The sequence below is a fragment of the Apis dorsata genome, unplaced genomic scaffold, assembly GCF_000469605.1.
Source record: "Apis dorsata unplaced genomic scaffold, Apis dorsata 1.3 scaffold_292, whole genome shotgun sequence".
NCBI lineage: Eukaryota > Metazoa > Arthropoda > Insecta > Hymenoptera > Apidae > Apis > Apis dorsata.
Window position 1 is genome coordinate 900,728 of NW_006263567.1, and position 13,816 is coordinate 914,543.

Consider the following 13,816-nt stretch of genomic DNA (forward strand, 5'->3'; position numbering starts at 1 on the left):
CGACATCTCATCGTGTTTCAATATTACCAGGAATGTATCAGTATGTCACTTGTTTGTATTCTATTTGCCCGCGTTCATCTGGAAGTGGATGCTGGATACTGTCACCCTCGGGCTGTTGCCTGGATATTGTGGAAAAGCGAATGGTTTGCTCGATTCATTTCATATACGTAGCTGAAACATACATAGTATTATTTCTTTTTATAAGATAAATTATTCCTATAAAAGAAATATTTTTATTGCATTTACAACATAAAAAATTAATCTTATCTTTTAAAAAAAATTAGTTTAATTATATATATATCTATATATATATATCTTTACATATATATACATATATTTCTAATAAATTTTGGTAGTAAATGAGATTTAAAAAATAATCTTGTTATAAATAATTAGATAAATTTTTTAAATACTAAATATATTCTGTTTATGAAAATTATTGTTTAATTATAATTGTACAATATTCATAATCAATATTTATAATAAATATAAATATATATGTAAATATATGATGATTGACATATGAAAAATATGTGATTAAATTATTATTCTTGTTATTTAAAAATTAATTAAGAATTAACTGAATATATTAATTGATGTTAATCAACTGTCGAATACTCATCAATCGAAAATTCAAGCAGACGACCAGTTTTATATTAGGCGAACAGATTTTGGGGTAAGCATATAATGGCATCCCCTCCATTGTAAAACCACGTGACATGTTGTCCTTATAAGATCAGGATAGTAGTCCTTTGAACAATCAATTCTTGTCCCAAAAATTTTTTGGAAGAATTATATATGTAATAAATTATATAGATATTAGTTATTGCAAACAACATATGCATATTTGTATTATAATATATAAAATAAAAAAGTTAAGAAATGTTTACTTATAAGTACAATATTATAATTTCTCATAGTGATCTTTCTTACTTTTCCATATAATATATAGCTTCAGTGTTTATTTCTATACAAAATATATATATAACTGAAGAATTACTTGCTTAGTATGTTTTCTTAATAACTCTGTAACTTTCATATTCATAGATGCTGCATATATTATTCATTACTACCATTGTGTATAATCGACACATAATATATATATATATATATATAAAACATAAAATATAATTAATAAATTTTACTTATCTTAGAATCTTGACAAGTCATTTATTTAAACACTTATTATTTGCATTTCTACTTTTATGTTCCTCTAGATATTATTTTATCTAACACATAACTTATTTTAATAACAAATGCTTTCATATATGTATAAGTAATTTATGAATAAGAACCAACTGTTGCGCTCATCGACTGCAGCGCTTCATTGTCACGTATCGATATAATTTATAAAGTTGCTCACTAGAGAGCGTAGTATGTCAATACATTCGATATATCGAAACGTATGTATCGAATTGGTAGGAAAACTTGACAATAAACGATACATGCTTGGTATCGATACATGAGCTCTAGTCAGATGCTGGGTTCCTGGCAATTTGAGATGCAGCGTGTCTTTCGAATGGCGACGAGATTGCTTCAACGCACGATTCACGACGATTGCAAGACAATGATGGCGTTGATCGAGACACATCGTTGGAGACCAAAAAAAAAAAAAAAAACGAACAGAAGACGGAGGCGTTTTTCCTGATCTTTCGACCGACAGGCAAAAAATGCCATGCCCCCTTGGCGCGCCTCTTGGTATAATGGGATGCCATAAACGAGTGCTGGTGCATGCAGCCTCTGTTATTATTTCGCGGCAATCTCGATCGCAATAGTAGAAGGGGAAGGATAAAACAAAAAAAACGACTGTTGGTATTCATTTGATAATTGGCTGGCCAACAATGAAAATCAATGGCTGACATGAAATGCGCATGTCATTTGCTGTAGTATTTTAAAAGTTATGCTTTATCCCGGGAAAAGTGAAATTTATTTTTCTGTTATCCTGATGCTACTGTGGTTCTTGGCATTCTTTTCATTATTAGATTTTCTTTTTTCTTCCTTAGTTTTTCCTAGTTATATCAATTACAGAAAAAAACGATCATTTCAATTTAATAGGTTAAGAAACGAAGATGAAATTCTTTTTTTCATTTATATTTTTTTATGTTTTTAATACTATGTTAATAATATTAATTTATATTAATATATATACTCTATATTAATTAATGGAATATATGCTTTTAGGTGTGAATTATGAGGATGCTTTGCGAGATGGTGTATTGCTTTGTAAACTTATGAACAAATTACAGCCAGATCTCATCACCAAAATCAATACATCTGGTGGTGATTATAAGATGATGGACAATCTTAATCAGTATGTATTGCAAGAAATATAAGAATTATGAACGAATAATTGAAATATTATTGATATTGAAATTAACATTTAATTTAACATTGCAATGAAAATTGAGTATTAAAAGATTTAATTTTCTAACTAATTTACATCACTTGTGTAGTGAGCTTTCTTTGATATCATGCTTTCCTGCTGTACAGTCGAGTTTACGCGATCGACAGTGTTTTACTCTCGATTCAATCTATCGAAGTCGAGAGTATTGGTCACGTAGCTGTTCAGATCGAGAGATCAAACGATATGCGATTATTGACTTCAAATCGATGCTCTTAGCGCGAAATTTTAGTTGTCTTATTCTTTCTATGTTAGCTAATAGCCTGATAAAAAACTATTAATAAAATCTGAGGTTGGAATCATCGCAATTATTCTATAAAAAACATAAAAAAACATATCATAAAATATACAATTATTGTTTCATAAAAAGATCTATAAAATTATCGTAATAAAGAGTTCATATTTATTAAAAAAAATGTGACTAATGCAAAAATATAAAACATTTGATAAAAATGTATTTTTAATATTTCAATTTACATTATTTAATTAATTTTTTATTTATAAAAGATTTAATTATAAAATTAAAATATTATTATTAAAACTTTGATAAAAAATTTATTTGTTTTGCTTAAAAGTTAGTTTAAAAATAATTAATATTATGTTTAAATAAATATAACAAAAAGAATAAAATATATAAGATATTTTGAACAAAATTTTGTGCAAGATTTTGGTAAAATGCAATGAACGTGACATTTGTTATATCTAACTTATATATGATGATGCGTGCGCATGTCGGCAATTGGCGCGTTTCAATGTTTAAGAGCGCTTTCCTGAGTAGTGGGGCGAACGATGCGCAGCGCGGCCACTCCGCATTACTCCCTTTTTATGCGGAAAGCAGGAGTAGCTTAGAGGTTAAGAATCTTCATCATGTATGCTTCTTTTGTTTCTACATTCCTTATACTCGGAGAGTTCATTAATACTGGCCTGCCTCAAGTTTCTTATATTACATAACTCTGTCGAAGCCGACAAAATGGCAGTTCCACGTATGTAATTTATATTTATACTGTATCATTAAATTCATATTTATGATTTATAAAATGAAAATATATGATTAATAAAATAAAATAATACTAATATTAAATATTTTATTTTATATTATTAATTTTAACATTTTTATTTTTTAATTTTTAAAATTATTAATTATTATATTAATTAATTATTAATATGTATTAATATTAATATAAAATACATGAATTAATATAATTGAAGTTAAAAATATTCTTATATTATTGTATATATATTTTATATTATTAATAATATATTTATATATATTTGAATATTAAATAATTTTATTCAATGATGTTTCATGTATTTGTTTGTTTAAAATTACTATTATTATATAATAATTTTTATAAGTTTAAAGAGATTTCAATGATTATTACACACATTTGGATTAATTATCTAATTCAATTCTATCTCGCTATGTTAATTAGGTATGCCTTTTATTTGAAAAAGCAAATTTCAGTGACATTGTTATAAATTATTTTAAACATTATTATAATTTATAATTTATTTTAAATTTTATTATTTTCATTATAGATTTCAGAAAGCATGCATAAAATACGGAGTACCAGATGTAGATTTGTTCCAAGCAGTTGATTTGATAGAAAGAAAAAATATTGCGCAAGTGACCAATACTATTTTTGCTATCGGCCGCACAGTAATAATTTTTGTCGAATATATTTTCTGTATATTACAAAAAAGAAAATAATAATAATAATAACAAATCAATTTTTAGACATATAAACATCCAGAATGGCGTGGCCCATGGCTAGGACCAAAACCGGCAGAAGAAAATAAACGACATTTTACAGAAGAACAATTAAGGGCTGGTGAAGGTTATATTGGTCTTCAAGCTGGTACCAATAAAGGAGCTACTCAAGCTGGACAAAATTTTGGAGCTACAAGAAAGATCCTTCTTGGAAAATAATATTTATGCAATATTTTGAAATATTTTTGAAGTTTTTAAATAATTCAAAATTAATTTTAATCAAAATGTTGATTGATATTTAGAAAGAATATGATTAATTATATTAACAAAAATTATATTTATTAATTTCTTAATTGTTATAATAGATTATAATATAGAAGTAATAGAAGTTGAAGGTTAATCATTTATTAAGAATACTTATTTTCACAAATATGATATTTGTAAATAACAACAATTCATGGTAATATATATTCAATAAATTCTGATTATAGTTGTTCAATATTTCTCACTGCAAAATTGTTTCTATGTTAATAGAATAAAGTATATAATATATAATATAGTATGACATATCGATAAGAAATATACATTATAAGTATACATTTTTAAGATTGACATGTAAAATGAATGGCATACGTGCATACTGGCATACATAAGTATATAGGTAGAGATGCACATACATGACGATAAGTCTTGTACGTGACAGCAATGATGAGTGGACGTGACATGTACGTACACGCATTACACGCATTCCTAAAACAGTTTCTACACCGTGAGACTCCCCAATGATCAGGCAAGTATCTCAAGTTAGAATATGATCTATCTTCGTTATTTCATTCATTAAAGCTTCGTCAGTCATTAAAGAAAATTTTCTGATAAAAAACTATGAAAATTTATATTTACATATAATTTTGCTGTTTATTTAAGAATATTTAAAATTAATGTTTTTTTAAAAATATTAAATAATTATACATTTCTATTTCACAATTATTGCATATTTAACTTATAATTACGTCAATACTTGTTAATAATTATTAAATCTTATTTTCCTATAATTAAATTATAAATTTATATTACAAATTAATTATGAGATAATATTACATGAAAATATTTATTATTTCTATGCTATTTTAGTTTCCAAGAATTGATATACATTAAAGAAGGTTAATTAAATCTCGGATTGAGAAAATCTCAATCCCGAGAAATGACGTGTTTTGTTCGGTCTATCGTGGGGCAGGCCAGTTCTTGGGGTCTCCCTGTAACACAATAGTATGATTGATAAAGAAGTATAATATTAATTCTGTCTACTATTATAAGTAAGATTTCTTTACAATCTACGCTCTTAATCACAAAATACTATGCAATACACGGATTGTACGAAAAGTAAGAGTATAATTCTTCATCAGCAAGATAGTACATGATAGCTATGCTTTCTTATTTATTCTGTGTTCCTAATGAAAGGGGAGCGCTGCGGAGTGGCCGCTCCGCGCATCACTGCACCCCACTATTCTTCACGCATTCGTAAACCGCGTATATACGAATCATGTTTATTTTTCAGATTCTTTCTGCCATGATTGCAATTATTTTTGATTTTGGATTACATAATATATATTTAATGGATTATCTAGCAATAGGATTATACTTAGCTTTATGATTTTTTCTTTATTCTTTCTCTCATTGATTTTCTGTCATTTAAATAAATTGATACATATTACAACAAACTGTAATAATATAATAAATATTTATTTTTTAAATAATGATTTTATTTTGTTTATCGTAAACTTTTTTTAGATTTTTAACAATAAGCAATAAAATTAAATCAAATGTACTTATAAATTTTATTATATAAACAAATTATTATAATTAATTCTTTTTCTAGCAATTATATATATTTCTATATATTTATGATCTATATGAAAGAAAAATTCTAATTTTTAAAGAGCAAATTTATGAATTATGAAATGTACTTTTTAAATATAAATATTAAATCTAATAGCGTTTACTTTGATGAATAAAGAAGTGAAATAGACGTTTCTTATTCTATTCATAAGCACATAAGTAGAAAAATCGTAGCTTCCAACAATTTATTCATATGATTGCTCTTTCTGTTTCTAATATCCTACTCGTATGGAGTTCATTGGTACGTTTCCACAATGTCTTTATACTTAAACATTTAATGCAATCGAATCCGGATAACCTATAAAGTCATTATTTTTTTTTATATTGCTCAACCTCTTTTTATAGTATGTTCTCCGATTAAAGGGTCGATTCTAGTCGATCGACAAAAGTGTTTTGCAGTAGTAGCATTCGGACTATCTTATGCCAAATATTTTAATTCTACGGAGTGTAAAGTCCGTAAACGATGACCATACATTACTATCGAAGTATACATCTGAAGGTTAATTCATTTAATACTGCGTTAACAATCATGTTGAAAGAAATATCTTAGTCGACATACAAATTAATTAAATTCTCTTTCTAATATACTTATATATATATTCGATTTATTCGATGAAATAAATTATTTTTTGCGATAATTAATACTTTTAATTATTTATTTATCGCATAGAATCAAAATTGTATTTAAATGTAGTTAAATGATTTGCGTAGTCGTGACTTTTAGTTCTATAGTGTTAATCGCAATTATCATTTCTTTCTTATTATAATGCGTTCTATCTTAAGAGTTTCTATTTTTATATCGGTAGAGCAACTGATCTTTCTGCCATCTGTGAACTAACAAGAAAATTCTTTATGTGAATTATATTGTACGACCTCGACTCCGGATTTATGTTCTAGAAGAAATGGACAATTGTATCTATAATGTGCAATGCAAAAGGTATTTCACGTATTCAGATTTAATTAAAGAACAATTTCATAACAAGAATTCTTTGCTAATATTCGTAGAACAATGATGATCCACTATACATTTAGTTTTATGCGAGCCAATGTCACTAGCCGAATTCTTGTCTATTATTCTTTTACATTTTATTGTTTCGTTATAATTCAAAGTCAGAGATTAATTTTTTTTTATGATAATTATTTGAAATTTCATTTGGAAGTTGTATAAACTGTACAATTTTCTTAAAATTTTCATTCTTCTCTAATTTGTAATGTTTTCAAAAGTTATTAAATTAAATTTTTATATTAATAGTTAAAATATATTTAATAATAGTAACAAAAATTCATGATTTATTATTATGTTATATATTTTATTTTCAAACAGGTGAATTCATAATTCTTTTGTTCGCTGAAGCTTCCAAACTTTTATTAAGTAGAAATTAAAAATATTATTTCCACCTAGTAATTGTGCAACATGCCATCCATTTGTGGCGATACAATAGACATGACTGGTAATTTCTTGTTATACCTAATTTCAAGTCAAAAAAAGATTTGAAATTGTTAATCATTTATAATATTTTATAATAGCTGCACAACCAACAATCGCAGAAGGTATCTCTAGTACTGACAGTATTGGAACACATAGTGATATTTCTGGACATACAACCATTTCTGGAAGACCTAGAATGGATGTAGCTTGTGTTTTGGATCTACAACAACCGGAACATTTGGCTCAGAGAAGAAGAGCTTTAGAAGAAGTTAGACAAGCATGCAATCTAGTTAATGCTAATATACATCATATTCAGGTAATAAATATTTTATTATTAAAAGATATGATTTTTAAACTTAAATGTATTTGATTGTTATCTTTTTAGTTTGAAAAATTGGATTTTGGAGAAACAAATGTACTTGATACATTTTATAATGCAGATGTAGCTGTTGTAGATTTAAGTATTCAGTTGCAACAATCTGCTTTGTTTTATCATCTTGGTGTTAGAGAAAGTTTTGGTATGAAAGAAAATATTTTGTTACATAATGATATAGACACAGAAACAACAATCAGAATTAAGGTATATTTATATTATTCTATGATATATTAATATATTATATTTAGAAATTATCTTTTAAAATCTTATAAAACTTTTATAATGTTTATAGTTATCATGTGGTAACTACACATTTGTTTCCTATCGTGTGGTGGAATGTGGTTCATGTGTGGCAACAAATCCAGCTACTACTAGAATTACTGGAGAAGAAGTAATAGATCCAAAACAACATCTTACATTAAAGCTTAAAAAATTATTTCAAGATGTAGAAGTACAATCTAAGTATGTTTTGATTTTTCACAGTTTTATTATGATATGATTTTATTATAGATAAGAAATGGAAATATTGTTCTTTTATTCTAATTATGTCATGGTAAAAAAATAAATATTTTCTTATCTTATCATTTTGTACATAGAATTGAACTAAATTTATTGTTCAATATATATAATTATAGTTTGAAAATTTTATTAGAAGATATATAATGAACTTGAATTTATTGTAACAATATATCATTTATAATATTTATAATATTTATAATTATATATATATTATATAATATATATATAATTATAATATTTATAATAATTAAATAAGTTTCTGTAAAAGAATTATGAAATTTTTTATAGAGCGCATATGAAAGAAAAATTCTTAGCTGATTTACGAAAAGCGCGCGAAACATATTCGGGAGAAGAACTTTCGAAAGCATTGAACAACATGCGTAAACGTTTAGATGATCCAAACGTTTTATCTGGAGAAGTTGTTCTAAATGTTTTGATTTCCTTCCGTGAGATACAGGTAATATATTAATGATTTTTGTTAAAAAATATTTCTTCATTAATTAAATTTATGGATGCATAGGATTATGATGCAATGGTACAATTAGTTGATGATCTAAGAACAATACCAACTCATAAAAATTATATCAATACTCCGGCTATTCGAAATCTATATGCATTTGCATTAAATCGACGAAATAAAGAAGGTGATAGAGAAAGAGCATTGAAGGTTATAGAAAAAGCTTTGGAGAAGAAAGAAAATCATGTCCCTGATATGTTATGTTTATGTGGAAGAATATATAAAGATAAATTTGTAGAAAGTAGACATACTGATAAAGAAAGTTTAAAAAATGCGATTCATTGGTATAGAAAAGGTTTTGAGGTATTTTATCTTTCTTACTTTTTTTAGTACAATAAACGTATGAATTAAAATTCTTTTTAACTTTTTCAATTTATATATTTAGGTTCAACCAAATGAATATGCGGGAATTAATCTCGCTACATTACTCGTTATAGCAGGAAATGAATTTTCTAAAAGTGAGGAATTACAACATATAGGCATGATATTAAATAATCTAATTGGCAAGAAAGGTAGTTTATCAAGTTTGAAAGATTACTGGGATGTAGCAACGTTTTTTGAGATTAGTGTACTTGCCGAGGATTATTCGAAAGCTATTCAAGCTGCCGAATGCATGTTTAAATTGAAGCCACCAAATTGGTATATATTAATAATCATTGAAATATTATGTTGAAATAAAAATTATAAAATATTAAATATATAATTATAATAAATTATTTCTTAAATAGGTACCTGAAATCTACAATAGGGAACATATCGCTGATAGATAGATTTCGTAAAAAGAATGAAGAAGCTGAGGTTTCACCAGAGGAGCAAATATTTAGTTTTTGGACGGACTACTTTGCCGAAGCTACAAAAGCGGAAGTTGGAGATAGTATACGGTTTCCAGTAAGTTGATAAATGGAATCGTTCTACAAAGGATCCAGTTTCCAATTCGGGAGACTATGGCTTATAATATTGTGTTACCAATCCAGCTTACTTCTGTACATTTTGGGTCAAAGTAAGAACAATATAAAACTGCTCTTTGTGCAGGTTCTTAGACTGACTTTAATGAATCAAGATGCTATTATGATCGTTTCCATTAGAAAAAGGAATTAGTCACTAATCTTTTTATTTTAGCTCTTAGTGTTGGAGCCAACGAAGATCTTGATGCCGAGCTATGTAAACGTTAACCTTGGAGCAGAAGAAAAATCGGTGCAAATTTGGAATTTGTGCTTGGATAATATGAAGAATAATTGCAAACAAGTTCACGATTGGTTATTTACCGCAAACATGATACGTAGTGTAAGCTTATACAAAAGAGATGAACGCTGCCTTTTTCTATATGTTCATCAAAATTCTGATGATTTCCAAATGTATTTTCCGTCTGTTCAATGCAGACAAAGATTTTATGATTTAATTTTGGAAATGACCAGAGATCAAGAGGGCATGGTTACAGATTTAGATGCATATATGACTGATGATAGGATGAAGGTTTGTACATAATTTTTATATAATTTATATAATTATAATTTATATAATATTTAAATAATTTATTATTATTATTATTATTTATTTTTTCCTAGTTTGAATATGAATTGGATGACCAAAATAAACGAATAATGCTAGGTAAAGGTACATATGGAATCGTCTATGCGGCTCGAGATTTAAACACGCAAGTTAGAATTGCTGTAAAAGAAATACGTGAACGGAATTTAGGAGATGTGCAACCCTTACATGAAGAAATTAAATTACATAGTCAGTTAAGGCATAGAAATATTGTACAATATCTGGGTTCAGTAAGCGAAGAAGGATATTTCAAAATTTTCATGGAACAAGTTCCTGGAGGTAAATAAACAAAATAAAAGAGAATTGCATATTATCTATTATTTTTTTTAAATTTTTTTTAGGTAGTTTATCAGCTTTGTTAAGATCAAAATGGGGACCTTTAAAAGAAAATGAATCTACAATTGCTTATTATACTAAACAAATCTTGGAAGGTTTGAAGTATCTTCATGATCAAAAAATCGTTCATAGAGACATTAAAGGTAAAATGTATAAAATGTATAAAATGTTATTTATAAAGATCATCATTTTCATTTCAATTATCATTTTTAGGCGATAATGTTTTAGTAAATACATATAGCGGGGTAGTGAAAATTTCAGACTTTGGCATGTCAAAACGATTAGCTGGTTTATGTCCAAGTACGGAAACATTTACTGGAACATTACAATATATGGCACCGGAAGTTATCGATAAAGGACAACGTGGATATGGTGCTCCAGTAAGTTATATTATTATATAATATATATTATTTTTACTTATAAAAAAAAATTATTATTCATTATGATTTATAATAGGCTGACATTTGGTCTCTGGGTTGTACAATAGTCGAAATGGCAACTGGCAAACCACCATTTATTGAATTAGGTTCTCCTCAAGCAGCAGTGTTTAAGGTAAAATGTAGTGTAAGGTAAAATGTTAAAATTAAAATAAATAGAATTTTTAAATAGATTTAAAATTGCATTATTTTAAAATTAATAGGTTGGATATTATAAAATACATCCTGAAATTCCATCTGAATTATCCGAAAGAGCAAAAAATTTTATATTACGTTGTTTTGAACCTAATCCTGATATAAGAGCAACTGCAGCTGAATTATTAGAAGATCCATTTTTAAATGAGTATGTGATACTTATATAATTTTTACATAATTTTTATATAATTTTTATAAATAAACGAAATATTTAATGATTCTTTATATTCATAGGAAGAAGAAAACTAATCGTTTAGCAGCACCACCTGATTTTAGTAGAAGTATTTCAGTACCTGCTGACAGAGTTGAACGCTTAGGAAAATCTGACAAAACGAATAATAATCATATTGTTTCTGCTTCTCCTATTCAAACTTCACAATCCGATGATAGGTAACATTAATATATTATTTATTATAATAAAATATAAATACATACAAATCGTTTTGTTCAAGTTTTATATATGAATAGTCTTATATTTGTTGTCTTGTTGCTGATTTCACATTCTTGTTTTTACGTAAATATATTTTAGAAAAAAATGCATAGCAATTATATAGCAAATAATTTGTTTTTTTTAAATAAATCTGAATACATTGTATTCGTATTTGTACCAATGTATTTAAATGTGGTTTGAATTTTAAAATCTTTGATTTTTTATTTTTCATTTATTGTTATATCCCTTTCAATTCTTCTATTATGAAATATAATCAAAATATTACACATAGTGGAGGACTGACAAAGTCAAGCCCATTGAGGGAGCGTAGTCCAGCACACCTTCTGTCTCCTATTAGAATGCCCACTGCAACCCTTTCTTTTAACAGGTATGGTACTAATGTTATAGATGGTTACACGGCTCTTCTAAAAAATATAATATTATATAATAATTGTTGATAAGAAACATAATAAAATTTATCTTAATATAACTAAGAAATTAATCATGATTAATAATAGTTAGCTCATACATATTATTAATATATATGTTGCTTTATGTTGGTAAATATTTATGTGTTGTGGACAATGGAGCTTCCTGTTTGTAATAATAATATGTAAGATATTTTTCAATTTAGTAAGAAGAAAGATTAAAATTTTTATTTTATTTTCTTTGTATCAATATTATCCTAATATATTGATAGGATAATGATAATCATAAGACTTAATGTACTATATAATAATATAAATATAATAATGTAACAAATATAATAATAATTGATTAAAAATATGACTATTCATATGTATTTGAAACTTAAGCTTTTGAAATCCTTTTTAAAATAATAACCAAAATATACTTATAGTTTTAATAATTGTTATATGTATTCAGGTTTATTTTCAATCAAAATACATATCAGGAAATATTCTTGCCCTTGTGACACTTGCATATTGTCCCTCTTGATCAAATTATTCTATTTGAAATATTCAATTAATTGTTAAAAAATAAAATAATATATTATATAGATTGTTATGAAATAATTATCAAACTTTTTTATATTTAATAATTTTAATTATAAAAAAGATTTAAGTTTTAATTTTTTTAATTGTTTTGAATATTATAAATTAAATTAAAATATTATAAATTAAATTAAATAGATATAATAATCTTAAAATAAACTTTAAAGTATAAAAAAGTATAAATAGCATTTGAAAGTAACATCAATTTATCTTATTTTCAGTATGATAGGAAATACACCATCTATAGAGACAAGTGAAACTGACACAGCTGGAGCTTCAATGACAAGAAGAAGTTCTTCTGGTGGTTTATTGTCACCAGAAGTTGAATTAGGAGGTAATAATAATTTATAATATGTTAAAGGTCATTTAAATTTAATATGCTTCTATATTATATTCTATATTAGGACAACCTGGTCAAAAAACTGGTGAAGAACAAGAAGGTTTTTATCTATTAAAAAAAGATAGTCAAAGAAGAATGACATTAACTAGAGTTCTTACTCAAGATGAAGCAAAAATTTGTGAAGTATGGATGAGAGATATTCAAGTAGAACTATCAACAAGTCAAACTGTTTTGCAAATGGTAATTATTTTTGTGTTTCTATTAATATAAAATATATATTTCAAATAACAAAGTTTTTATACTTTTTCAGAATCATTTAATTTTATTAATGCGTGCCTTAAGAGATTATATTGCAGAACAAAATCAAGAAGTAATTGTGACAGCCATTAGAACATTAAAAGAAGAATTGGATTTCGATTCTACTGCTATTACTCATCTGAATCTAGCTATTTATTTATTTCAAACAGCAGTGAATGAAGTTTTACGAATGCATAGTATAAAACCTCATTGGATGTTTGCATTGGATAATTTAGTCAGAAATGCTGTACAAGCTGCTATCAATGTATTTTCTCCTGGTAATATAATAATTTCTTGTATAATAAGATATAATATTTTTTGAAATATTTTATTCATATATTTTTTGAATTTACCAGATATATATATATATA

At 26.0% G+C, this 13,816-nt stretch overlaps 2 protein-coding genes across 5 annotated transcripts in view; both read left to right on the plus strand.

Moving 5' to 3' along the window:
* Positions 1 to 4,613, plus strand: part of LOC116185805 (muscle-specific protein 20-like) — a 15,876-nt gene extending 11,263 nt beyond the window's left edge. Inside the window, exons 1-4 of one of the 2 annotated variants that reach the window (XM_031511108.1) lie at positions 1,425 to 1,919; positions 2,182 to 2,311; positions 3,941 to 4,061; positions 4,140 to 4,613. In XM_031511108.1, the coding sequence (XP_031366968.1) occupies positions 1,901 to 1,919; positions 2,182 to 2,311; positions 3,941 to 4,061; positions 4,140 to 4,331 (462 nt within the window). In that variant the 5' untranslated portion in view covers positions 1,425 to 1,900 and the 3' untranslated portion in view covers positions 4,332 to 4,613. Of the gene's footprint in view, positions 1 to 1,424; positions 1,920 to 2,181; positions 2,312 to 3,940; positions 4,062 to 4,139 lie in introns of those variants that run through there. The other variant, XM_031511107.1, reaches the window with a different exon arrangement.
* A 2,156-nt stretch (positions 4,614 to 6,769) lies between these two features.
* Positions 6,770 to 13,816, plus strand: part of LOC102671856 (mitogen-activated protein kinase kinase kinase 15) — an 8,942-nt gene continuing 1,895 nt past the window's right edge. Inside the window, exons 1-20 of one of the 3 annotated variants that reach the window (XM_006617091.2) lie at positions 6,770 to 6,945; positions 7,333 to 7,459; positions 7,536 to 7,753; positions 7,823 to 8,017; positions 8,106 to 8,275; positions 8,621 to 8,789; positions 8,853 to 9,152; positions 9,235 to 9,488; positions 9,578 to 9,737; positions 9,969 to 10,322; positions 10,415 to 10,676; positions 10,739 to 10,876; positions 10,947 to 11,113; positions 11,190 to 11,285; positions 11,374 to 11,513; positions 11,600 to 11,755; positions 12,088 to 12,183; positions 13,030 to 13,142; positions 13,213 to 13,388; positions 13,459 to 13,723. In XM_006617091.2, coding sequence (XP_006617154.1) covers positions 7,423 to 7,459; positions 7,536 to 7,753; positions 7,823 to 8,017; positions 8,106 to 8,275; positions 8,621 to 8,789; positions 8,853 to 9,152; positions 9,235 to 9,488; positions 9,578 to 9,737; positions 9,969 to 10,322; positions 10,415 to 10,676; positions 10,739 to 10,876; positions 10,947 to 11,113; positions 11,190 to 11,285; positions 11,374 to 11,513; positions 11,600 to 11,755; positions 12,088 to 12,183; positions 13,030 to 13,142; positions 13,213 to 13,388; positions 13,459 to 13,723 — 3,466 coding nt within the window. In that variant the 5' untranslated portion in view covers positions 6,770 to 6,945; positions 7,333 to 7,422. The remainder of the gene's footprint in view (positions 6,946 to 7,332; positions 7,460 to 7,535; positions 7,754 to 7,822; positions 8,018 to 8,105; positions 8,276 to 8,620; positions 8,790 to 8,852; positions 9,153 to 9,234; positions 9,489 to 9,577; positions 9,738 to 9,968; positions 10,323 to 10,414; positions 10,677 to 10,738; positions 10,877 to 10,946; positions 11,114 to 11,189; positions 11,286 to 11,373; positions 11,514 to 11,599; positions 11,756 to 12,087; positions 12,184 to 13,029; positions 13,143 to 13,212; positions 13,389 to 13,458; positions 13,724 to 13,816) is intronic. The other 2 variants (XM_006617092.2, XM_006617093.2) reach the window with 2 other exon arrangements.